General features: G+C 41.0%; 2 protein-coding genes across 4 annotated transcripts in view; one reads left to right on the top strand and one right to left on the bottom strand.

The window, feature by feature from the left end:
* USP9X (ubiquitin specific peptidase 9 X-linked) overlaps window positions 1-16,245 on the bottom strand; it is a 106,073-nt gene extending 89,828 nt beyond the window's left edge. The window contains exon 1 of one of the 3 annotated variants that reach the window (XM_040585310.1): window positions 15,874-16,240. The gene's annotated coding sequence lies outside the window, so the exon portion shown is untranslated. Of the gene's footprint in view, window positions 1-15,873 lie in introns of all 3 variants that reach the window. The other 2 variants (XM_040585309.1, XM_040585311.1) reach the window with 2 other exon arrangements.
* LOC121083613 (skin secretory protein xP2-like) lies at window positions 15,517-19,148 on the top strand. Its single transcript, XM_040584178.1, has 3 exons — window positions 15,517-16,457; window positions 17,632-17,700; window positions 18,600-19,148. Exons 1-3 carry the CDS (start codon window positions 15,517-15,519, stop codon window positions 18,631-18,633), a joined length of 1,044 nt encoding a protein of 347 aa, XP_040440112.1. The 3' UTR covers window positions 18,634-19,148.
* Window positions 19,149-26,136: the final 6,988 nt, after the last annotated feature.

Genomic DNA, 26,136 nt, shown 5'->3' on the forward strand with positions numbered 1-26,136 from the left:
AACGAAACAGTTTTTAATAATATTATCGCCACTGATTGAAACCAGAATTATTAACACAATTTTAACAGGGACAACATTCCTAGCCAAGCCCTTCACGTATCAATTCTCAATCCTGTACTATTCAATATTACCAATTACATAGATAAAACTATAGAACTACTAATAAATTTTGCACGGCACACAAACTAATGGGGTGATGAACAGTGAGAACGTGTTAAGAGTAATATGAATCATCTGACAGGCTTGGCACAATAAAACGCACACTAACATAGCCAAGTGTCAGGTCATTCACCTAGAAAAAAAGTGACATACAGAAAACTGTAGATATTGGGAAACACTGCTAGAAGCATGGTTATTCTAGAAAAGCAACTACAAGTGTACACCACAACTACATGCTTATAGCAAGAATAAATCTCACGACTGTTGTCTTTTTAACAGAAGCATGTCATTTTGGTGAAAGAACTGATAAGAAACTTGTAAAGCACAGCCTTTTACATCTAGGAGAAAAAAAAAAAGCAGTGACACAGATACCCCTCCACACCCATCAGATGCCCCAGCACAATGCAAGTGCAACATGCTGACTCAAGTGCCTGAACCCATTACAAGACTGGCCACAGGACAGAACACCAGAGACCATCCACTTCCAAGGCAGCATAGTTGCTCTGGGGGTTCCAACCATTATTTATCTTACTCCCTTGCTTTAAGGGAATAAAGATGTCCTTTTAAGACTGCTATTTCTACTTTCTTCAGCTTTTGGGCCTATCAAAGGAAAGAAAGAACCAAGAAGCCAGCCAGCAAGTACTATATGAACTACATTAAGTGACATTTTCTTTTCAAAAAAGAAATAAAAAAGGAATAATTGCCCATTAAGGACATCAACAAAATCAGAAAGAGCACTGAGGACCTGCCTTTTCCCAACAACTTTTGAAAAGAGGTACACAATTTTCTACACTACACAGCATTTCCTTTTCAGTTCTGAAATGCAAAGTTATAAATACAGTAAGATATAATTTCATGCTAAGAGCTTTTAAGTTGTAGACTTCAGGAATAGAACCAATATATCTAAAATGTGTGTTCTGCAAATCTTTGGCTAGCCATGCAAGAAAACATTTATTGGCTGTTTGAAATAGCACACAGAGCTAACACAACCCAGCTGATACCATTAACTATATATAGCTACACTTTCAATTACAAATTATGTCCATACACAAAAACTATCTTAAAACAGAACTTTTAAAGCATAAATGATAAAGAGTAATATATTCAGTAACACTGTTCTTCATACCAAGTGGGAAGGGAGGATGCTGAATGCATTCCCAGAACACCAGGTAAAAATGTAGTACTTCCATCCACTGCAATTCTCCCACTGAAAGGCATTAGGAATTTTACCTTCCAACATAGGCAGAACTAAGTACCATGACACTGTTATAGTTTTGCACTGGAAATTAAAGCAGACAGCAGATACAATATACAGGAAAAATACAGAACTAAATGGGGAGGAAGGTCCAGGGTTAATAGGTTTGAAACAGAATCAGTAATACTAGGGTGTAAAAAAATTACTACCAGCTATGCACAGGAAAGTACCAGTAAGTCTTACGTATTAAAAAACAAAGCCAAAAAAGCCTATCAGGTAAAAGGCTCTTAAAGGTTGTTCTATCACACCAAAGAAAGCACAGTAAACACTTTTTACCAAAGTCTAGTTTTCTTGAAACCAAGAACTCAGCAAGAAAGTCAATTTGCACAATCCAAGAAGTCTACTAGCTTCTACAAGATAATGTTAAAACCAACAAATCAAATCTGATTTTGTTAACACACTTTTTACACAACTCTGCTAACATAAGCTCTATGACATTTATATTTCTGTGTTGAGCAGTACCCATGTTTAAAGTACTAAAGCAAATTAAAACAAGGCCAAAAATTTTGTTCATAAAAAGCTGTCAGTCTCTTTTGTTTCATTTTTGTGAGACAAGCATCATCAATACTACCCAACAGCTTAAGCCTACTTGATTTTGTGTTTCGATATTACCTTGTTTCACAGCAAAGACTGTGGGGTTTTTCCATTTTTGTTCAGATTTGCCATAAGAAGTCAGCAATATTCACATCACAGACAAAAAACAAACAAAATGTTGATGTACCTACACAGATTTTATCTCCAAACTGCAAACTCCAGTTTCCTGACCACTTCAGAAGCTCTTTCAATTCTGTCTTTAGGAATGGATATTCCTTTCTTCTTTCATGATCAAAACCTTGGACTCTTAACTTCATAAAAACTTTGCATTTTTTATCTGACCATTGATACACATACAGAACTTTAGTTCCACAACTTATACAGGAAGTTATTAGCATTGTTTTAGGTTGCGTTAGATTCTGTAACTTCTAAATCAGGTCCCTTAAGTAGAGAACATGAGTTTTGTAAATTCCAAAATGCATTCACAAAATACCTCACTTCTTGACAGGAACTGGGCTCAAAACCTTACAGCTGTTAAGAACCTTTATACTCTAGCTCAGCTGACCTTTGAAACTTCCTTGGAAGTTGTGCTCTTCTTGTGCTGCAATGCTTACAAAGAAATCTGAGTTTTTAGCACAATTTTGTAGGCAGGATTGACGGAGCTGAAACTATAAAGTATCCACCTCCTCCTCCAATGAACAGAGTAGAATTACCTAGTCCAACTGCCTAAGGATTACAGATAATATTAAATGCAGAAAAAAATTAAATACAATGAAAAAAGTTTAAATCAAAATGCTCCCTTTGATCTGCTATACTAGAACAATGTAATACTATCCAAACTTAAATTCTTCCTGGGGAACACAGCTCAAAAGGAAGCAACACAGCAACACTTCAACGTCCCATCCCTGGAAGATCCCACCAAACCATACAAATGTCCAAATTATCATTGCTTACATTCAGTGGCATCTCTAGTTTTGGTTTCCCCCGAGATACATAAATATATCACGGCTTCTGTTATTTCTGATGAGGTTCGTACATTCTACCAGTCTACTGGCCGGTGCTGAATGGCTTTTGCTACATTCATTCTTTGTCAAGTATTTGAAGGGAAGCATAATGGCATCTTCCAGGTTCATTCCACTCGTGGCTTTAAAACATCAAATTATTTATAGTATACTGCACTTCAGGCTTTGCAAAACTCAGTGCTATAAATACTTGAAATGCTGCCTAGAACCATCCAGCCAATGAATTATGGGTATTACTACTATGTTATTTCTACATTTTACTTCTGTGCTATTCTTTGTTAAATCATACACAGCACCTGATGTATCACCATAGTGTGCAGTACCCAATGCCACTACCACAGTTACACCATAAAGCTTCTGTTAAGACAAATGAAGTTTAAAAGTTAGCCTGCAAAACCCAGGCTAACCCCTTCTGACTCCCTTCATGTTTTCTATGGAGAATTTAAGGGCTTCTCTAAACTATGTTAAATATTACATTAAAGAAAATAATTGTTTAATTAACTAATAATTATTAGTCTATATTCATAATATCCTGTGACATTACCAATATATTACAGACATTTTCCCTCAAAGTATAAAATTAACACAACTTTTTGCTTGGTTAACTGCAAATAATTAAAGCATGGTACACCATCTAACCCAGTATTAAGTTGGAAGCATATTACGTTCTTGAATCATGACAAAAATAACTTTGTGGAATACCTAGGTTGCTTTAAATACATGAAATCGAAGCACCCCCACTACTGTACAAGCTTTAATTTCACCTTTTTTTTAAAAAAAAAACCCTCTGCTTTTCATGTAATGTTCAATCAGAAAGCACAAACTAAGCACAGGAACTCAAACACTAACCATCATCATACGTAATTTTAAATGTCTCAAATACAGAAGAAATTCTGTATTTGCATTAAAATTCACATTTCTGTAAGCTTCTTCATAACTTCTTAACAAACTTGGCCAAACTTCCAATTAGTTTTCAATGTACCAACTGCCTAAATCTGCCTGGAGATTTTTCTACAGTTCCATGCTAGCTAACTGCAGGCAAGTATTTTGCCATTTCCTGTTGCCTTACAACCATTTCAGTCAGAAGATACTTAACCTGAAAAATTAAGCTTGCACAAGCTCACTAGAGATGTTATAAGCTCAAAGCTATTTTTTTTTAAGACTGCCTTAAATGTGCTCCATTCTAACTAAATTCATCCAAACCATCTGCCTAAGCAGACTTTTTTGTGATCTCTTGAGCATTCGATCTACCTGCTCCAGAGAACTTGTATAACAACTCCCCTTACAAATCTTGGCCTCTCTTCAGGGAAATAAGAAGTCCCAACAGTCTCCTGTTTTAACGCTCCTTTTGCCAACACAACAAAGGCTGTAGTTTGATACAAATGCAAAAAAGGTAAATAGTAGAGGAAGCTGGATAGGAACAAGTAAGGAAGCCCCTAGAAAGTATATTAAGAACAAAGCAGGACTGGGTAAGAGGAGAATTATTTCCACTATATCTACTCGCCCACAAAACCAGAAAAGTTACTCCACTGTCCCAGAAACTTAATATTCCTATATCTATAAAATCTATCAAAAAGCATGTCATAACCTTCTTTACTGAGAAATGCAGGATATAATAATCAACTACTACCACATCCTGAGGATTGAGGATGGGTTTAAAAGCTCAGTTGCAACTCTGAAAACTAGAGTCATTAAAAAAACACCCACCACAAAAAAACAAACAAAAGAAACAAAATAGCCAAAGTACACATTACTACTAATCTCCCTCCACTGAAAATGGTTAACTGCTAAATCCCATAAATCCCCTTGCTAAAGAACACCTTCCTTCCACCAAAACCAGACTATAAAGATACCACTTCTCAGCTAAATCCACCAACAGACCAAAAGAGACCAGGAGTGTCATAACTGTTGTTTTTAGGGACAGCGCTTGAACTACCACAACGTGACAATGCCAGAACTCTCATAAGATGGTTCTGCCACCACAAGTGTGTGTGCACAGGGATCTTCTTTTTCCACTGTTGCAATCTCAGTGAGAAACAGTAATCTTATTGACCAGCAGCAGTATTATATCCTGATAAATTTTGGAACCGAAGTTAATAGTATTTCTGCATGTGGACAAACCTTGGCTGAACATACAGCTTCACAATCTGTTCAAAACCAGGTCAGCCTCCACTGTCACAAGACAAGGAGGGCAATCTTGCTCACTTTCATCCTAACCACCTTCTAACCACTAGTATTAACCCTCACATCACCACACAGTCAGCCTGATCAAGCTGCCAATCTGGCTGAAAGGTAACCGGGAGAAAGAAATGAAAAACTTTTCCATTTTGGCTGCATCACATGCCCTATGAACACTAAGAACAGCAGGAGAAACAGTAAGAATACATAACCATGGAAAGAACCAACTCTTTTAGCATCAGTGCAATCTATGGTGAAATGCACCCTGGAAGAGGAAGAAAAAGGAAAGAAACAGTATAAGGATATCAGTTAGCACATATTTAGCTACGACAACAACCGAGGTTCACACACATTAGAGCAGAGATGAGTCTTGACAACACAGAAGTATCATAATAAAAACCAAATTTTTTCTCAAACATATGGATATCACAGGAAAATGCACAGAGAAAGCTGTTTAGTATATAATAAATGCAAGGAATGTCAGTTCACGAACAGCACAAGTTCAGTCATGAAAGAAATATTAAGTAGTCAGAGCAAATAAGGCTAAGCGCGAGAAGTTTAACAAGGTCAAGGCAAAAAACTATCTTTGCCCTGGAAATTATGATAAAGCCAGTGGAATGCTTAACAGATCAGAATGAGTCAGAAAAATTAATTTAGCAGTAACACTTTGAATAATCTGACCACAAGTACATAAATCAGTGACAAAGCTACAGCAGGTAATGCAGATGATGTAAAACACAGAAGCTGACAAAAATTTTAGTTCTGCTGACAAAAAAAAAAGTCAGGGCTATGAAACTGTAAATAAGACTGCACAATTCAAATATTATCTGGGAATTCAGGTCAAAAAATGGAATTCAGAGTATAAGTAACTGAGTACAACAGGTGTATCCACTATGACTGTCAACATCTTGCTACTATTTTGCAGAAGAAATTTTCATTTTCTTGAATATAGAAGAATATAGAAGAAATAACAACATTCTGTGTCTGTGAGACACAGAACATACTCTCTAAATTTGCCAAAAGCTCAGCTTGTCATTTTTCTCCTACATAATTCGGGATTTTCCGAGTAATCTGGTTTCCACTGTAATTTTATTTCCATCAAACTAAAGTTAATTTCTGTCAAATTAAGTCCCCTGGGTAAACAGTAAGCAACTGAGACAGCAGGAAGAAAAACTGTCAAACTGTCCATACCTTATTCGTTGCAGAACAGTTAAATGATGTTTTACAAGAAAAGAAACAGAACTGCAGAAGTCAAAGGGCAAACTCCGGGTTATGAGGCAGCTATGTAAAACTCACAGAAATCACAGATTTTTTCAGATTAACCTCTTCACCCTCCTCTCATTTTTCTGGATACTGAGATAAAGGAAAACTGAGGAAGAGCAAGGGAGCACAACAGCAACTTATGCCAGCACAAACTGTGTCTGTAACACCTGAACATCTAATAAAAACCTGCTGAAAAGTTATGACTAGGTACTTCTGAAGTTTACACCTTCTCTGCCTCAATTCAAAAGACAACACAAGCTTTTTAATTTACAGAGCGATATGAGAAATAATACGTTAATGTTTGGGAAAACGTATAGGCTGAAAGTGAAAAGCACTTATCAAGTTTATTAAGAGTAGTAATTCTACTTAGTATGGGATTTAGAGTGATGTAACACATGCATTTGCAGAATAAATTCCATAGATAAAACACTGAATGACAATCCAATTCAACCCATCTTCCAGACTCAAGGATCCAATGGGAGAAAGAGTTCATAATTAGGTGGAGGCAAAACCCACTAGTTTAATGACAAGTTTCATTCTTCTATTTCCCCATTTTCCACTTTTATGTAAACTGAGAGGCATCTTCTTAAATTACCTATGGCTCAAGTGAAAACATCCCCCTTAAATGGCAAAATGCTTAAATAGATCAAGACTTGTGCATTTTTTCCAAGGCTCTTTGCATCACTTTTTCACCGCACACAATTTTTAAGTAACTTCACTGAGCCAACTCATAATACAACTGAAAAATGAATGGAAGTACTTTAAAAATCAAGCTTTTAGTTCTGATGAGGAATCTGCTCTGAAATACTACAAATCCCAAATCCTGATGAAATATGTTCTATACCTGGGGAAAAACAAATTTTTCACTTGCATTTATCAAGCATCTGAGCTAAACCAAGGTACCTCTAACATCAACTTCACACTTAGGTTTTTTTTCTTTGCTGAATTTCTAACTAATGATGTGTATTCTATGACAAGCTCTTGCTGGGAAAAAAAGTGTCTCCTTCCCAGCAAGAAAGTCTCTCCAAAGTATACACCTAACCTCACCAATTTTGGTGAAAGAAAACATTAGTTATCCAGAAGCATTAGCTACCCGGAAGTATGAGAGGAAAAAAGAAGAAAAAGTCGTCCAAAGGAAGACATCCACCGAAACAATTGGGCACTCTGAATTCTTAGGTAACGTTCTCATGGAAAAATGGCATGAGAAAACACAGCATGCATTAAGCAGAATATATGCAGGAAGGAAAAGAAAAGGGTAAATGCACGGACACTAATTTTACCAGTTCAATAAAGTCTCACCATAGAATTTCTTTAAAGCAGACCAAGAACACCAGACCAAGCAGGCAACTAGGAACAAACCACAAAAATTTAAACAAAAAATCCTCTTTTTTTAAATTGAGATAAAGCATCTTAAAAATCATGAGAAAGTATCTTAAGAGAAAAAAAAAGATTTCCAGAGCTGGTGAAAGAAGCAAAGTTTTTTACACCTACAGAAATACACCCCAAAAATAATGTCTTCCTAATTCCTACAGATGCAACATCTATTGCAGCTCAACATTTAAACATCAACACAGTTGTTAAGGCTTCACCCCCTCCCCCCATCATTTCTGGCACAGAAGCTCTGAGAAAAGAACTTAAGTTTGTCAAATACACTAAAGAAGCTGATTATGTTGAAGATACAGAATAAAGAATTCTAGTGGACAACTGTCGTTTAGAAGTTAAATGACATACAACGATAAGCTTCCTTTTAAAGCAAAATTTTGCTGTTCAAATAATCAGAAGTAGAATTAATGGGTTAGTCTTCATTTTAAGTGTGAACTACTATTATTTATCATATTTTTCAGAGCCATGAAAAACCACAGTGGCTTATCAACAGTGAAAACCCCTCAAACATATTTTAGGTGTAGTATAGTTAGTATAAGCACATACTTAAAAGCATCAAGCAGCTCTCACAGGACAGATTTTTACTCTGCTCTCAACTGTCAGTTACTTGCTGCTGGTCTAAATAACATATACAACTTTTACAACATCCCAATCTTCCTGTGTGATCCTCACACCTAAGGAAATATATAAACAAACAGCACATCAAGTATCAAGTACAATTTCAATTTTAGAAAAAGAATCTCCTGAAGTACCAACGAAGGATCAATCAACATAGTACATTCAAATCTCCAAATCAAACTCATTTTGGCTACTACCTGCCAGCAATGAAACTAAACTAACATGTTGGTCATTCACTATCCTCATCCAGCTGCCTCCAGGCGCCATATCCAGAGTTGTTCTACATACTCATTCCATTATAAGGAAAGTGATACAAACAAAAAGGAAAATTCATGTCAGGGTGCACTACCCAATCCTCCTTCATCTGATCAAAAATCTTAGGACAGTGCAGATTAAGTGAAAAAACTTCAGGGACACACACACCTGCTAACCAGAGGCTGATACTGATCACATGGATGGTTTTTTATTCAAGGCTGAAGACACTTTAGCTTACAGCAAGGTCCCACTACCGCAATGCTAACCTTACCACAACAGTTGCCACAGATGAAAATGAAGCTTTTCGTTTCACTTAAAAGCTTTTCATTTTATGGAAAATATAAAAAAAAAAAAAAAGAAAAATATCTGTTTTCCCCCTCCTAACACATGGAAGGAACGGAAAAGAAATTAATGACTTCTTAAATGCCATAAAAGAAATTCATGTTTCAAGTTGCATCTTCACTAGACACATTACAAACTGTCAACCACAGCAACCTGTCTAAAGTGCTGCAAGAATAAGAACAGTAAGAATTTTCAGGCAATCCAGAGGTTATCTTCCTGTCTAATTACCAGAACTATCATGAAGAAACTGTGACACTGTGAGAGAGCTATAAACCACTTAAGAAATGTGACATTATTGCCTTACCTAGGAAAAGCTGGTACATCATCTTAAAAAAAGAGTAAGTCCTATTGCGTGTGTGCGTACACACACACACTTAAAAGCAGTCAGGAAAAGCACCTGGGATTTTAAGGTCCCATTGTGATTAATAAAGCACTGTCTGAAAGACAGGTCAAGGCGTATTACGGAGGGCTGTGCAAAACTGGAGCCTGAAACTGCAGGACAAGTCACTGGAATTTTCACCTTCAAGCTCCAGAGAATTTATGTCACAATTTAAAAGAAATAATGGAAGTCCTCACTGCTAAAGATTGAGGAAAATGCATTAAAAAGAAACATCAGAAATCACCAAACAATTCACATTTTGTTTCTAATTTAGAAATATACAAAGTCTAATGTAAAATACAGGTTAAATAATAATGTAAGCTTTCAGTTTATCAAAGTTTTGATCTTTCACCAACAAATTCACCTAAAAATTAAGCTAGGGAGATCCACCTTTCTTATTTAACTTACAAAATCATGGACTCGTTCTGTTGATACATTCAAAATCACGCTTAAGTACTTCATTGCTAAGACAGCAGAAGAATTAAAAAGCAAAAGATGCAAGGTTCATTTACCGAGATGCCAGTATATTTTGACAACAACATTCATTCTCACCTTGTATTACAACAATAAGAGACTTTTTTCCCCTCACTGTCAATTTTCATTTCCGGACAAGAAAACTGAAGTTCCACCCACAGCCAGTACTGGCCTGTCACCACTATCCCACATCACAGTACTATCAAGAACACTCCCCTCCAACCAAAAAAGCCTGTCAATCCTACCTGGCACACACAACTGCTGTTTCTTCTTTACTGAACAGATTTCTGTCTCTTCTTTTTCTTCTTTCATTATTTCAGAGCACTATAGGTAAGATCACCCCAACACAAAACTATACCATTGCCTCTTCCCACACCTAGTCCTGCTGAATCTAGAGAAAAGGTTAAGCAGCAATTACATGACTTTTAAGGATTGACACCTATGGAATTTATCACATATGTTTTTGTGTCATTCTGTGTTGCCATTCAGCTGTTACACAAACGTGTTACCTGTCATAAACAAATGCTCTTCTAAGGACAGTTTTCAACCACTTGAATTTTGGGTATTTTGCATGAAAGCTTTATGAAAAGTTAGTGCCAAAATTTCCTCCATGTACTTTTCATTATTTTGCAGCACTCATTTGAACAACACTTCTATTAAAAAAGAAAATTCTAGGGAAGTCTTCTACAGTTTAGAGCAGAGAGGAGAAGGTATGAGCAAACATTAAAGAGTAACATGTTTGTGTCTTGCCTTCAACATATCCTTTAGTCTTGCCTTCAACATACTCTTTAATCTCAGGGTAAAAAACATATTTAGAAAAAAATTTTCTTCTGTGAGAACTCTCCATTCACAGATGTGCATCTTTAAGGAATGATGCAACGTGGAATTCCCCTCTAATGAGTGAATTCATGGCTAAACACTAACTACCAAATATTATGAATTGCCAAGATGTCATGCAAAGACCTATATGCCAGAAAAAAAAAAAAATCACATTTTTCTGTTGGCAGTTACATGTGTAAGGAAAACTAAATCACAAAAAAGGTTACATACTGGTTTTGTAAGCAAATCAAGGATGCTACAAATAAAAGTTTCCTATGGTAAGGTTCCTGATCACTATCCGTTACTTCTATAAGCATTCTTCATTTCAAGTAAATTAAAAAAGCTGAAATACTAGCATTCAAAACACGACTAAATTTTAAACCTACATCCCATGGAACTCTTTTGTAGGTGTACTAAAACAGAGAAGTTAACCAAAAGCAAGTAATCATTCTCACAGTTAATATTAACTTTCAAAAACCATACATCAGTAATGTTTCCTTTGGAAAAGCAAGCCTGTGAACATACATGTAGCCAAGTAGTTTTTATTCCCAGCACTTTAATTTTTAGTTGAGAACACGTCAACAGCTGGCAAACAAAAACCTTTGAATCAAGCAGATTTAATTCAACTCTGAAGTTAAAGGAGTAACTAACAGCTTCTTTAAAAAATGAAGCAAGTATCAGAAAACTCAAAACAGAAGATGCAAAAGGAACTGGCTGTGCTATTAAGCTCCCTTAAGAAAAAAAAAAAAGCAAAAAGATTTTACACTAAGTCACACCTGGCTACTTTAAGATCTTTCTTTCTTTCCTCCTCTACTGTAGGGAAGTTATTAACAGCTCTCCTTTAACCTTACCAACACTCAGTATTTTAAATGATTTTACCAAACCAGTTCTACAGAAAGTGCTCAAAGCACCAATGGGCTCAAGTGGACACTGTAATGTCTCAGAAATGCAGTAGCTGACATTTTGAGGGTGCAAAGTCACGACAGAATGGCTTTCTGCCACTGTCTATTTATTCAAGATCCTAAACAAGAAGATCCAAGTCAAAACATGGTTCTATCATGAAGTGCAAAGGGAACTTCTGTTAACCATATTCTCAAGTCATGCTACAGCCTGAAGTATAACAGAGACAGCCAATACAACATAACTGTTTTTAAAAGATCTCTATTCATTACGAAACTGCAATTCATTGTAACAGTGTGAGAACTTCAGGATGTTCCTATATTAATCAGAGAACACCACTAGATTTAATATATGAAAAATGTCACTGCATTTTTCTAACACATTAATCCAAAGTAGCTCAAACTTCCCAGGCAGAAAGCTACAAGTTTCACTGTATGCAAGCATATGCTTATGAAAGACTTTCTTTCCATCCCTTGCCTCTGCTCTGGAAAGACTGTTCCTTTTAACTGCATTTCTGCAATACAATGGTTTACCAAACTGCTTTTCCTAAATGTAACTAACTGCTTGGCAAGACTGCTAAGCAACTGACATTCATCACTACTGGATACTGTACAATAAGAACCTCTTCAGAAAAACACAACAAAACAGAAGATTGTAGTAAATGTTCTACATTGATGGTAAAAGGCAGGTATAGCATTATAGCTCACTTTTTAATTAGGTTTGTGTCAGGAAGACAACATGCTTAACAAAGCTCAGTTACGGGTGGGAAAAGAAGTTGTACATTTATATAGCACAAACATCGTGGATAAGACAAGTCTACAGCAACACTAGCTTTGCCAAAGGCAAGGTACTACAAGAGATACACCTTAACAAGCTGTCTGTGTTCCTAAAACATACCCTCCAGTAGAGCTTTAGATTTTGGACTCTACTTTAAACAAGCGTGGTGATATGGATAATAAAAGTGGATGAACCTACAGAGTTTCAAAAGGAGACACATTCATGTTATAAGAAAAACTTATAATACCTGTACAAAAGAAACCATGTCCACATGTTCAAATTAATACTAATGCTAACATCCAGGAAACCATTTGCTGAAGGACACAAAAGCCTTCACATGCACTTTCAAGTGAACAGAACACACAGCAAAGTTTCTTACATCTTCAGACAACCACTTCACACCGGTCTCGGTCTGCAAGTGCTGGATAAGCAAGACTACTGGTTAGATTAAACAGTGTTTGTGAGTACGAGGAAAAGAATAAAAGTAAGTGTAATAGTTTTTGGGGTTTTGTGGGTTTGGCTTGTTTTTAAAAGATAAATAAATCATGCTTTAAGTGAAAAACAGTAAAGGACATCTTTGTTCATTTACTTCACAAATGAGGCCATCCTGCTCGGGATGTTTTCAAAATATACCTAGTTTTTAGACCTCTTAGGATATACAAAACAGTATTTCTGGAGAGAAAAAAAGTAGAATATATACACACACACACTCAAGAGTACTGCCTAACACAAAAGTGCCTGCCATTCAAATACCTGAAACGAGTTCAGAACTTATTTCTAAACCAGAGCAGGACAAACATATTAAATTCCATGGGAAAAAATTCTATTTTCAATAACACCTGACAGAAACATAACTTAAAAGCCATTTAAAAGTAATCTGCTTCAACTAGTAAGTAACCAAATTTCTATTCCATTTCTACCCAAAGCTCTATTGATACTGGATAAACCAATTTCAATCTTAAATGTAAGACTGTTCGGAACAAAGATATTACTAGTACCTTTACTGTCTTAAGTCTGCTTGATTTTGTTGAATAGACAGCAATCCACTATATTTGTTTATCCTGAGTCTCACTTTTAAGAATTCCAGAATATTAATAAAATGCATAAAGTATGGATTTATAACAGAATGCAGTCACACTGGTCTATTTCTGAGTGCAAATGCACCACAATGTGGGAACCAAAATGTTTATGTAAGGGTGACAGTGTTCCACAGATACAGGAAGAGTAAACAGTTTTGCTACCACTACTCTTATCGATTACCACCTCCAGATGTAGTCTTTCTGTCAATTCAATGGACAGAAGCATCACCACAAGGGCAGATTTTGCAAAACGTGAAGCAGCAGTATGGAAAGACAGAGGCTACCTAAAAGAAGTACCAGTAAGAAAAACTACACAAAACAAAAGTACAAAAGGTACTGGAGAGAGAGGAAAAAGTTAACTATGATACAACCTTAAATTTATTTTTTGCTAGATTCCCCCCTACCCAAAACATGGTAATACTTCAGTTTCTTCCACTGCAGCTTTATGATTATGTTTGTGTTTTTCATTCAAGGCTATTATTAAGCATCACCATTGTCCAGGGTACGGCAACAGAATAATCAATACATGTATTTTATATACTTCCCCAAAATTCTTGGTATTAGCAACCATACTTTTTCGATACAAAGAAGAAATATTACTTCAACTCAAAGAATCAGAAGCATTATTAAAAATAAACAAAACAAGCAAACAACCAACAACCCCCCCAAACCCTCATGTATGACTTCATTTTTGCTGAAATTACAAGTTACCTGACCAAGAACATTTATGGTGGGGAGTTCTACCAATTTCTTGAAGTTAAACTTTAAAATATGCACAATAAAGTTCGCTGCCTATAGATTTCAGTCATCCCTAAACCTTTCTTACTAGAGACACCATTTCAATTCCACAACTGATAAAGGTCAATCCTCCAAACACTCATCAACAGTCCCTTCCTAAACATAGCAATAGTAATATTCACTTGTTAGGCATTTGAGAAGCCTGCTGAAAAACACAGATTACCTAGTCTTTCAATCATAAGAAGTGTTGCCACTAGTATACTTAACACTGCATATTAATATATCTAGATTCAACAGCTTTTTAAAAATACAGGCCCCAGTTCTGCAACTAGGTCAGCAAGTGGGCCTTGTGCTAGCTTTAAGCCTGTGACTTGAGAGGGTCTTTGGGCTGATACAAAAGTCCAGTGATATGAATACAACTGCAGAACTATGAATATAAATCAAGTTGTACAGGCAATATGAAGACAGCCGAGACAGATGCAGTATGTCTACAGTGAGACCAGGAGTCCTCTGAACATGAACATTTATTTAGAACAATCTTTTTCCTGTACAGTTGTGTTGTGTGTTATTGTACATCTTCAAGATACTTAACCGGACTTCTGAGGGAGCAAGCCGAAAATGAAATATGGCATCTTAAAAACCATCTCAACATTTTTGGATGCTCCTACGAGAGCAAATTAAGTAATTTTCAAAGGCCAGTCTCTCTGTATACAAAAATGGTGCACAAATTGTTAATGTAGTGGTTGCCAACCGACCAAAAAAAAACCAACCACCCAACAACTCATCCAGCTGGTGAAATCCTCTGTCTTCTTGAGGACAATAAGAAAGAATAATCCATACACAACTACCCCTGTCACACTGCATATTGCCTAAAATAAATCGCAACAGACAAGCCCTGAGACATAACTTCGAGGAGAAGTGAGTGGGTGAACTACAGCGAGAAGATGTTAAAAGCCACAAACGTTTTTTGTGCATCGAAAAAGGGTTGCTGGAAGCCGAGGCTAGAGGAGTGGCCTACGTGTTAATAATGTTTACAGCGGGCGTGAACGAGCTGGTGCTGGTGGTTTTCATTGAGACTGTAGGAAAAGCGCCTCGGCAGGGCCTTATTTCCAGGCGTCGCCCTGGCCTACACGGCTCCAATCACTCCACCTCAGTAATGGCGTTCGGTGCGAAGGGAAGCGAGAGCCAGGGGAAGCAAAGCTGGGTGCAGCCCTGTGGGAAGCCACCGGGCCCTGCTCGCCCGGCGGCACCGGAGAGGCACGGCGGGAGGGGCCGCCCGGCGGCTGGCAGAGCCCCCCGAGGGGCGCGGAGCACTTCCACCCGCCGGCAGCCGGGGAGAGGATGAGGAGCCGTCAGCCATTTTCCCTTGCCCTCCAAAACACCAGCGATGCAGGGCCACACGCCGGGGGCTGCGAGGGAGGCGCTGCCGCCACCCGCCGCTCGTTATCCCCAACCCCCCACCCCCGCTCCCCGCCTCACGGGGCCCGGCTCGCCCCCTCCTCCCCGCCGCACCCCGCCGTCCCGCACCTCGACCCCGGGAGCCCCATCCCCGGGGAGAGCCGCCCTCCGCTCCGCACGGCGGCGGCCGCCTGCAGCACAAACAGCGGCCCCCGCGTAGCCGCTTCACCTCGCCGCGTCCCGGCCCCGGCCTCAGCTCCAGCCCCCGGCCCCGCCCGGGCACGGTGCTCCGGCACTCACCCCCACACGCCTTCCTCTTGTCCCGCGGCGGCTGCTGCGACGGCCCGGTGCCCTCCTGGGTGCTGCCGAAGGAGCGCGGCCGGGGACTGCCTCATCCCAGGCAGCCAGCAGGGCAGAGTCTCATGCCAGGCCCCGCGATCCCGGGCGTGCAGCCGGCTGACTGAGGGGGCGGCTCCGCTTCCCCGGTTCCCCCCCCCGCCCCGGGCGGGCTCCGTGTACCGCGACGGGAACAGGGAAGATGAAGCTGCCGCTGCTGCCCGCGCTTCAGATCCCGGCTCCGACCGCTCCGCTCTCTCCGGCGCCGGCGGCAGCGCCGGGGCGTTTTTCCTGCGTCACCAGCTCCTGCCCGGCGGCCCTGGGCTTCAGCTCCGGCTGGGGCTTGGCCGGGGCCTGCGCGCTCCGCTCCGCCCCGTCCGGGGACCGGACGCACGCGGGGGAGGGGGCGCAGCGGCACCCCGCGCCTCTAGCCAGGGCCCGGGGCTCGGCTGGGGAGAAACGGCCGCTGCGCGCGGGGGCAGGCGGGCAGGAAGGTGGCAGCGGCGGGGCCGGCCCGGGAGGCTGGAGCGCTCTGCGCTGACGGCTCTGTGCGTGTGGGGGGGAAGGGAGGGCGGGGGGAGGGGGGAGGGAGCGAGGCGAGACGCGGCGGCGGCGGCGCACCTCCGTCTGGCGGGGCCCTGGGCAAGATGGCGGCCTCGGCAGAGCCTTCCGCGCACGGCCCGCGCCGCAGGCCCCGACCTCGCGCAGCGGCGGCGGCTCCGCCACCCGAACGGCGTGACGCGCTCCCCGCCCCCGTCCCCCCGGGCTGTCACTCACGCCGCAGCGGCAAGGCCGCGGCCCGCCTGCCCCCACCCCTATATGTGCGGCGAGGAAGGCTGGGGGGGGGGAAGGGGGATGGTGGATGGTGGCGCGTGTGCGCGCGCGCGGCCGTTTCACGTCGGTTAGGCTCGAGCGGGTTCCATTGTGACCCGCCGGGCGAACCGCGCGGAGAGCCCGGATAATGACGTCAGCGCGGCCGCTGCCTTCTGGGCCCGGTCCGGCCCGGCCCTCCCCTCCGCCGCCGCCGCGCTGGGCCCCGTCGGGGTGGGGGCGGCGTGCTGGGGTCGCTCCGCTGGCGCGTCCCCTTGGGCCCGGCGGCGGCCTTTAAGCGGTGGCGAGCGGCGCCGCGCCGCCCTCGGGTCGCCGTGCGGGAGGCCCGGCGGACAAAGCCGGGGGGAGGAGGGCAGAGGCGCCCTCGCGGCCCGGGACGGGCCCGGGGTCTGCAGGGCCCTGGGCAAGCAGGGGGAGGGGCGGGGTTGCCCGCCGCGCGTGCGGCGGTTGCACCGGGCGGCGCTGCTGCGGCCGGGCCGTTCCGCGGGCCCCGGCCCCCCGTAGGCCTCGGGCCCGCCGGCGGACAGCGGGCTTTGGGCAGGGCCTGGGAGCTGGCATGGACGGGCACAGGGACGGGGCTTCGTGCCTCGCCGGAGCGCTGCCTCTGGCAGAACGGAGACTGCTTAGGGGACACCAGCACTTAAAAAGCCACTTGGGTCTTTTATTGCTCTTGTTCCTTACGTACATACGTGACTATGAATCATAGTAGAGCCCTAGTCTGAGTAGGTACTCTATGTAGCAATCTGGGAGACATTAAACCTGGATTTAAAATCTGGAAAAATGGCAAAGCGCATCTTGTGGAAGGACAGAAGTTTGGCAGACATGGGGAACTTGATCAAGAGAGTACCTGAAATGGAGCTTAATGTTTCATTTTGTTTGTCTGTATTCCAGGGTCAAAGTCTTGTTTCAACATCATCATTCAAGAACTTCAGAGCAGGAAGTGAAAAATACAGTATCCAGGTGAAAACGCAGGAGGAATTTAGCTTGCATGGGTTGGAATTTGCTCAAGAGGCTAGGGCTAACAGCCTTAACTCTTGTGCAAAATGTTTATCTTTTGGACCATGCAGTGACAAAGACTAAAATACTGCTTGCTCATTGCAGGAGCTGTGGGTGGGTGTTTTTCTGTAAAAAGCTAGAGCTCAAAACCAAGTGCTGATGTCTGCTGCTATTTCCTATATTAACCAAGTTAAGGGTTAGTCGGGTTTTGGGTTTTTTTTCTAATCACTGGTTGTATCATGTGAGAAGGAAATCTGAAGTATATGTCTGTGTTAACCACTCAGTGAACAAAACAAAGGTTGCAGCTGCTTCATCACTGTACAAATGCAACAGTTTATTTACTGAAAGAATAGGTTTACATGCATTTTCTTCATCCACAATAAAAACAAGCCATACCCATGGTGAAAATCTGTGTAAATGTAAGCCTGTTCACGCTCAGGTTAGAAATACGTGCAATCATAGAAAGAGCAGCCCTTTTATTTTAGTGATTTTTCATGCCTCTGAGCATGTCATTGTGGCCTCCTTTTTCCTTTTGTCCCTTATGAATTACTTTGGGCTTTTCCTGCTATTTCCAATTTATCCAGTTTGTTTTCCTGGCAAAGCATTTAAAATTACTGCACCTATAATGCATTGAACTTTACTTGCCTGCCTAAGTATTCTCCCTTGAGATCTTCACTGTTTATGGTGACCCAGAGAGGCACAACAGCACTTCAATTGTAGTTGGATGTTTTCTGACGCTTCTTATCCTTAAAAATAAACTGTGTGTTTAATGATGGTCATTTCTTTTTATTATTAAGTAGACCACTGTTTTAATGACAGGACAAATACTGTGTTCCTTCTAACTGCTTTGGCTTTTTTGGCAGAGCTGAACAGCAACACATCAGTGGATTTTTATAATGTGGGCAATTGTCCACTGAGAAATTGACTGTCAGTTCACATAAAAGTCAAAAAAACCCAAAAACCCAACAACCAAAACTGAACAATACTTACGGAAACAATACTGGTACAACTTGTAGCAAGTATTCCCTCTTGTGAAGAAGGATTCCTTCAGCCAAGAGAAAGAGTAGAAGCTCTGATTAATTCAATTGAAGCCTTAGGTTTGGAACAAGCTAAGAACTGATTCCTCCTCAGCTTTCCAGAACCTTTGGTGGTATTTTTCTGATTTTGGATTCTACTTTATGTACAGTTTGCAGAAGCATAATGAGATATTAGAGGAATTTTGCACTTGTATGGGAGAAAAAGATATTTCATGTTTATTCTCTTACTTTTATATTTGACCTTGTTCCTGTTTTAAAAGTATGTTGTGAAGTGCTTTGACAGACCAGCACTTGCTTATAGCCATGCTAATCAAAGGTCACGATGGGCTGAAGTAGACAGCTATTTATGGCACCAAATAAAAGACAATATTGGGACAGCAATGGCACTTTGTGGTTACTGAACAAGCAAACAGCACACCAGACTTCTGACTGGGGAATTCTTCCTGTTCCCCCCCAAGCAAAAATCTATGGCCATCCCTCTTTGCTCAGACTTCCAGAGTTCTCGGGGGGTATTGCCCTGGCTCATCTTGTATAACGCTGCTTTGCTTTTAGGAAAGATTGATGCTTCCCTCCCCCCACCTCCAATACTGCAAATAAATGTTACCAGTTTATCTTTGTGCAGCAACTATGGAAACAAAAGGGTATGAGTGAGATAGATCACTGATTAGAGGAGTATCCCTGGTATGAAGACAGAAGTCAGTAGGCACTTAGAAAACTCACTAATTGTTCTGAAGTAAGTGTTAACCCAGAGATCTATGGCAGAACAATTTATTCCTCAGTAGTCATTCTGGTTAATTGCCCTCAGTACACAACTGTTGGTATGATTAGAAATGCTTTTGCAACATTTTTAATTCAGTGTGAAAACGTGGGGAATGGAAGTGTTTCCCTGCAGGCTTCCCAGCTCACGCATTGCAGTCAGCCTATCAAACAAAAAGTGAAACCGGTTGCAAACTGAACTAACTGGTTATGTTTTTCATTGCCTAAACCAAAAGAAATGAAAAATGAAACATTCTGGGGAGGGAATAATTCAGAATTTAGAAAAATCTCTGTGTTAATAGATGCATTTATCCCCAGTTCTTCAACTCTGATTGATGCCATGCTGCTCCAGAGACAAGAATGAAACTTAGAATGTTGGTGATGCAGAGTAAGGATATGGAGCTTTGCAACTGGGTTGCATAAAAGAGCAGTAAGAAGAAAGCAAGCAGAATTTTACCACAGACCCATGAAAGATCCTTTTTTCCCTCCCAGTTCAGTCCCTTAGACGCTGAGTTATAAAGTATCTACCAACTCTCAGAAAACAAAATAGGCAGCGTAGCAGATAAGGAAAGTCTCCTTTAAAAAGAAAATAAATTACTGCTTGAGAATCGAAGGACCTACTGCCTGGACGTTAAGATCTGTTCTAAGGGATCACATCAAGGATCAATCTTGCAACATTTTCCTTATTTTTGGGCCCAATCCAGTGAATCACTTAAGCACATGAGTAGTGCTCTTCGTTTACATAATTTTTTGTTGACTTAAAGTCTGCATGTGAGTGCCAGTAAGGAGAAGAGTACTTTGCACTTGCCCGAGTCTAGTTTATGCAGCATATATTTTGGATAGTATTTTGGCGGTAATGATGTGCATCTATACGTCATTTTGTACATTATTGAATTGCAGGATATCATCCCTTTCAGAAAACAAGTCCTATTTTTCACAATGGTCATTCCTAACGTAAAGTAATTATACCATAGTGGTCACAGAACATTACACAGATGATTAAATGATATTTTCATACTGGGAATAATGAGTCCTGAATACAACAGGCAAGTGTCTGATATTTTCAGACATATTTTATTGGTTGGGTAAGGCATAACAAAAATGAAAGATGATTCCAGAGATATGCATAGATGTTCCCCAAAGGAAATGGGTTTTGTCAGGGCACCCCAGGGACCAACTTTTCCCTGGGGTCTGGGAGCTCCCCAGGGCATCCAAGCGGGCCCTAGCAGCCCCAGCCAGGAGTGGCCAGGACCACCGTGGCAGCGCCAGTCCTGGGCAGTGGGTACCTCCATGCTTGGCTGGGCTGAAATGGGGTCCTGGGCAAGGGTGCAGGAAGGCCCCAAGGGAAGGCTGCCAAGGGGGGCTGTTAGTGTATGTTAGTGAAAATGCATCTGTATTTCCTAGCTTACATGGCAGGTGATTAGCATATCTGACAGGAAAACGCCAAGCAGCTCAGTGAGAACTTTGCCCTCTGTATCCCTGAAGTTGATAAACAAAACACAATAAAGTTATTCTAATAACAAATAATTAAGATGGGTTTATGTCACAGCACTCTCCAAACTATCAAGCTGCAACAAGGTCTTTTACCATCACATACCAACACACTCTTCATGCCAGTCCCTCTGTTGCCTTCTCCTCGTCTCAACTCACCCAGGGCCCACTCTCTCCTCCCTTGCTTCTTCCTCGGCTGCTTCATTGGCTCTCAACCACTTACCAGAACCAGCCACAGCTGCACTTTATCTACATCGGCCAACCCACCGCCCGGAAGCCAACCCACAGTTGTGTATTATCAATGCTAATTAACCCAGCTTCATTCCTCTACAGGTTTAAAATGTTTAGCAGATAATTGTAGTATTTAGACACTGTATCTTTAGTCTTTTCTATATGGAATAAAGCCAGAATCCAAAAGCAGTAAATTTAAAAAATTTAGATATTGTGTATATATTTCAAAACTCAAGTGTAATCTTTACCTTCCATACTATCCTGATTTTAATAAACTCAGGGAGAGGAGGGGCAGGTGTGACCCTAAGGTATCAGACAGAATTTACTGTACTGAAATAACATTCAAAATTCAGGAAAAAAAATTCCCATAGAAATAAAATATCAAGAAGTTGCAAAAACTGTTCAGGAGTGATGCTGCTTACAAATGAAGGTCGAGTATGGTCATTTCACTTTAGTTTCTTCTGAGACAGCTGCTTTAGTTGTTCCTCACATCAGTGTAAGACTTCTCTTTCCACTTTTGATTTCTGGTTGTAGGAGATGTTAACAGTGATGTTGGAGTGAGCATAACGTCACTCTCGAAAGACTCATAGAAGCAGTTAAACCAAATTTATGCTCCATACTTACAGGTACAAAATAATGCATGCTTGGGCAGAAATCATAGAAATTTGATAAGAAAAGGATTTTGTGGTCTCTTATGTTGAAGAAAGAACAATGTCTGGTTAGGAACAAATCTTACAATAAGAAAAATATGGTGTGGTATTTTCCTGTTACTTATTTAGTTGTTCAAGTAGGGATTAAATGAACAGCATAAGCAAAAATTCTCTGTATGTCGACCAGATGCTTGGAAGATATCGTAGAGGCTGGTAGTGAAAATGTCTGTTTACAGGCCCAAAAGTGTATCTCGTACATCTTTTGGAGACAACGCAATTCTAAATACTTTATTTTTCCTGTCTGGTTTGTTCCTAGCCAAACTGTCCTCAGATAAACCATGTGGTGTCCATGTGAAAAGCATCCATCTCATAGGAGTTGGACAGAGTTCAATAAATTGATTTGACAACCATATGGTCCTCTTCATCCACATGAACCTTTACAATGTCTGACTTCCTTCCAGCCTTAGGAGTAGAGTGAGGGAAGAAGGGAACTGTTCTTAAAACTTGTTGATGTTATTTCTAAGTGTGCTAGACAAGAATGTTGTCAAAAAACTGCAAGAAATTCTGTAGATTCATGAACTACTGCCATTTCCTCAGTTGTTCTGAATGCATTTCTGCACAGAGAGCATTTGTCGTTGCACCAGTATAAACTTGAAGCAGACTGTTGTTCACAAAATTATATCCATTACATACTATGTGGTGATCATTTTCACTTATATAGCGTTTCTAAACACAAGAGTTGCTATGTGCGCAGTAGAACTAAAGAAGCTTGTTTTCCCGTGGCTGAGCATCTTGTTCCCTTCCAACACTGATCTCCCTCCAACCCTGAATTACATCCCTCATGTGCTAAAGTGCCTGATTTGTGTTAAATATGCTGGACTAGTCAGGAGCTTAATTAGCTAATAGCAAGCAGGAAGTGTAATAACTAAATTAAACTAAATAAAATAACTAAATAAAAACAGTGGCCACTTTTTGGGTTTTCTTCCTTCTCTTGCTAACAGTCTTCCTAAAATTTGTAGGAATTAATGTCTCTTTGGAAGCCCTTATCCCTTGTTCAAAGTTTATTGAAATTGGCTGAAAGGCTCAAGGGGGAACTGATAGGCAGAGGGACAGCTCGACAACAGGATCATGTGAAACCAGTATCATTAAGAAACCATGAAAAGTTTTAAAACAGTGTAGTCTGATAGGAGAAAGGCGACCACTGCAGTTTTGGAATCGAAAAAAAAAGAGGTGAATCAGAGAGAAAGAAACAATAGAGAAATATTATTTAGGAGTAAACCACAAAATTTGAAACAAGCATGCTAACATGATTTGAACAAAAGCATAGATCCAGTTCAGATCTTGTGTCAGTAGTTTTATCTGAGCTTGTCAGAAAGGCTTAAATTAAAAAATAAGTACAGGAAGGAAGGTGGTTGTTTTGTAAAGCCAATTTTCTTTTTCCTTCTTGGGATTGAAGAAATTTTTTTCAGTCTAAAGAGGGATTTAACAGTACAGCATGCGGAGTAGTAGGATTTTGGAACGTTTAGTTACATGTTTGTCACTTCATTCTTTTCTTTTTGCCAGAAGTTTTTCTTGGCTATCTGTATTTTTGTTACCGTTACCTGCAAAAATAACTCTATTGTCAAAAACTTCTCTAAAAAATCATTATTCCTCTTTTCACGAGGCGGTATAGTAAGCAAATGTCAGTTTGCATTGCTGACTTGTAAGGACTGAGTTTTGACTGTAATTATATTGCTATTCCACTATCTCACTGTGACAGGTCACTTCAGAACATAACGCAGAATAACTTCGTGCCATTTTGAATTTTATTGTAGCACTATAGCCTTTCTGAGAGATTACATACATTAAAAATATGTTTGATAAACACAAAGTAAGTCATACCAGGACTTTTGTAGTAGTACTGTTATTTTAGCTGGGAGGTTAGTAGTAGTAATAATGTTTGAGCAATAGCACGGTCTTTGTAGCTAGAATAGTATAAGGCAATAAGCAAGCCAGAACTTGTAAGGAGAGGTAATATCTTTTATTAGATCTGAAAACATGGTTGTATGCATCAAAGCTTTTCTGTTTTTACTAGACATATCAGTTGGTCTATTGAAACAATATATAAGTAGATCCTTTATCATCCAGAGGCAATCTGCTTTTTCTCAGCACACATTCTTTTTTGTTTATTTTTATCCCATTATTTTGGAAAGGTAAATATAATTTAGGATCTAGATATATGAAAATGACATCAAGGGACAAAAGCTGAAGTTTAGAAATAAACTTTTGTTTATGGCATATGTGTTGCCTTTTTTTGAATATTAAGCAAAACACACTTTAAAAGTCCAATTGACTTGTTACTACTTCCACCTTTTCATTGCTTTCAGTTACGAATTGAGACCAAATGGACAAATCTCATACCAACGTTACTTTTTGAAATTTTGACTACTAGAATTCTGTAGATGTTCTACTTTTAAACTTATTACCAGTTATTTCCTAAGTTAAAATGAGAGTCAAATTTCAGATCATAATGTCCCTTTAATTATTTGCCTTTCCTTGTGTTTGTACTTTTACATGTACATGTAGTAATATATGTTTAGGCATACTTCTATATTTTTAAATCTTTAACAGAAAATCTTAAAATCTTTTAACAGAAAATGCAATATGAAACAAAAATGAACAAAATTATATATTTTAACTTCTCAGAGACAAAGAAGTTACTTCTTTATTTTCTGAAATGACAGAAAAAATCTTAAATCATCCATGTGTTTTTTCCTTGAATAAGATTTTTAGTAGATGAACCAAAACACCAGCAGTTCTTAAGGGTTTTAATTAGTGACTATACATCATTACAAAAGACTAATTCCTTACTCTTCTCAGATGGAGAGTCCAACCAAACTCCATGGATTAATGCCATTAGTAGTATTCATTTCACTGAGCAATCGTAGACTTTGAAGTTTTCCTTTAACCTTAATTCAAGAAATGTTACAAGTATCAAAAACATATGGCTGAAAGACTGCGGCCAGTTGCAGTTCAGCACAGATCTAGCCCCTGCTTAGTGGGCTAAATCCATCATAAGTATGTCTCTATTTCAAAGGAGAATGAGGTTCCTAGCATGTTAAACAATAGTTGTTTCAGCTGGGTACATCTCACCGGGTTGTAACCACCTACAAATGGGGCAGCTTGTTGGATGTGGCTGCCTCCCATCCCTGGGCAGTCCATGAGGAAGGGCAGGTGCTCCCTGAGTGTAGCTCTCCCCACTCCACCATTGCCCTTCAGAGCTGTTTTCCTTCCTCCCGTTGCCATGGAGGAAGCGTGCATGGCTACGTTACTTTCAGCCTGCCAATGTTAGGTGATATGAAATTTGGGTTCTCAACAACGGGAGTGTCTGCCCAGAAGCAAGTTTTGCAGCTGCAAGCAAGCTGACTAAGGAGCTCTCTAACAAGCAAGCACCTGTGGTCAGGGCCAGGAAGAACCTTGTATTGGGTTTGCATGGCAAGGTTTTGGTAGTAGGGGGGCTACAGCTGCTGGAAGCTTCCCCTAAGCCTAGTGGAGCCAGTGCCAGCTGGCTCCAAGACAGACCCACCGCTGGCCAAGGCTGAGCCCATCAGTGACAGCGGTAGCACCTCTGGGATAACATATTTAAGAAGGGGGAAAAGAAACCAGCATTTGCAACCAGAGGGAGGAGTGAATATGTGAGAGCAACAGCTCTGCAGACACCCAGGTCAGTGCAGAAGGAGGGGCAGGAGGTGCTCCAGGTGCCAGAGCAGAGGTTCTGCTGCAACCCGTGGTGAAGACCATGGTGAGGCAGCTGTCCCCCTGCAGCCCATGGAGGTTAGCGGTGGAGCAGATACCCACCTGCAGCCCGTGGAGGATCCCATGCTGGAGCCCAAAGGAGGCTGTGACCCTGGGGGAAACCTGCACTGGGACAGGCCCCTGGCAGGACCTGTGGCCCTGTGGAGAGAGAAGCCTGCGCTGGAGCAGGTTTGCTGGCAGGGCTTGTGCCCCCTGGGTGGCCCAGGCTGGAGCAATCTGTCCTGAAGGACTGCACCCTGCGGGAGGGACCCACACTGCAGCAGTTAGTGTAAAACTGCAGCCCATGGGAAGGACTCACATTGGAGAATTTCATGGAGACCTGGCTCCCGCAGGAGGGACCCCACGGTGGAGCAGGGGAAGAGTAAGAGGAGTCCTCCCGCTGCGGAGGAAGGAGCAGCAGGGACAGCGTGTGATGGACTGACCGCAGCCCCCATTCCCCG

Source organism: Falco naumanni, chromosome 2 (genome assembly GCF_017639655.2).
Source record: "Falco naumanni isolate bFalNau1 chromosome 2, bFalNau1.pat, whole genome shotgun sequence".
Classification (NCBI taxonomy): domain Eukaryota; kingdom Metazoa; phylum Chordata; class Aves; order Falconiformes; family Falconidae; genus Falco; species Falco naumanni.

Bases quoted from the DNA above. Each gene is read 5' to 3' on its own strand.
- LOC121083613 (XM_040584178.1), top strand. From the start codon at position 15,517: ATGAGGAGCCGTCAGCCATTTTCCCTTGCCCTCCAAAACACCAGCGAT. The intron at 16,458-17,631 runs GTGCGTGTGGGG...TCTGTATTCCAG, and splicing joins CGCTCTGCGCTGACGGCTCT to GGTCAAAGTCTTGTTTCAAC. The intron at 17,701-18,599 runs GTGAAAACGCAG...CTTTTTTGGCAG, and splicing joins GTGAAAAATACAGTATCCAG to AGCTGAACAGCAACACATCA.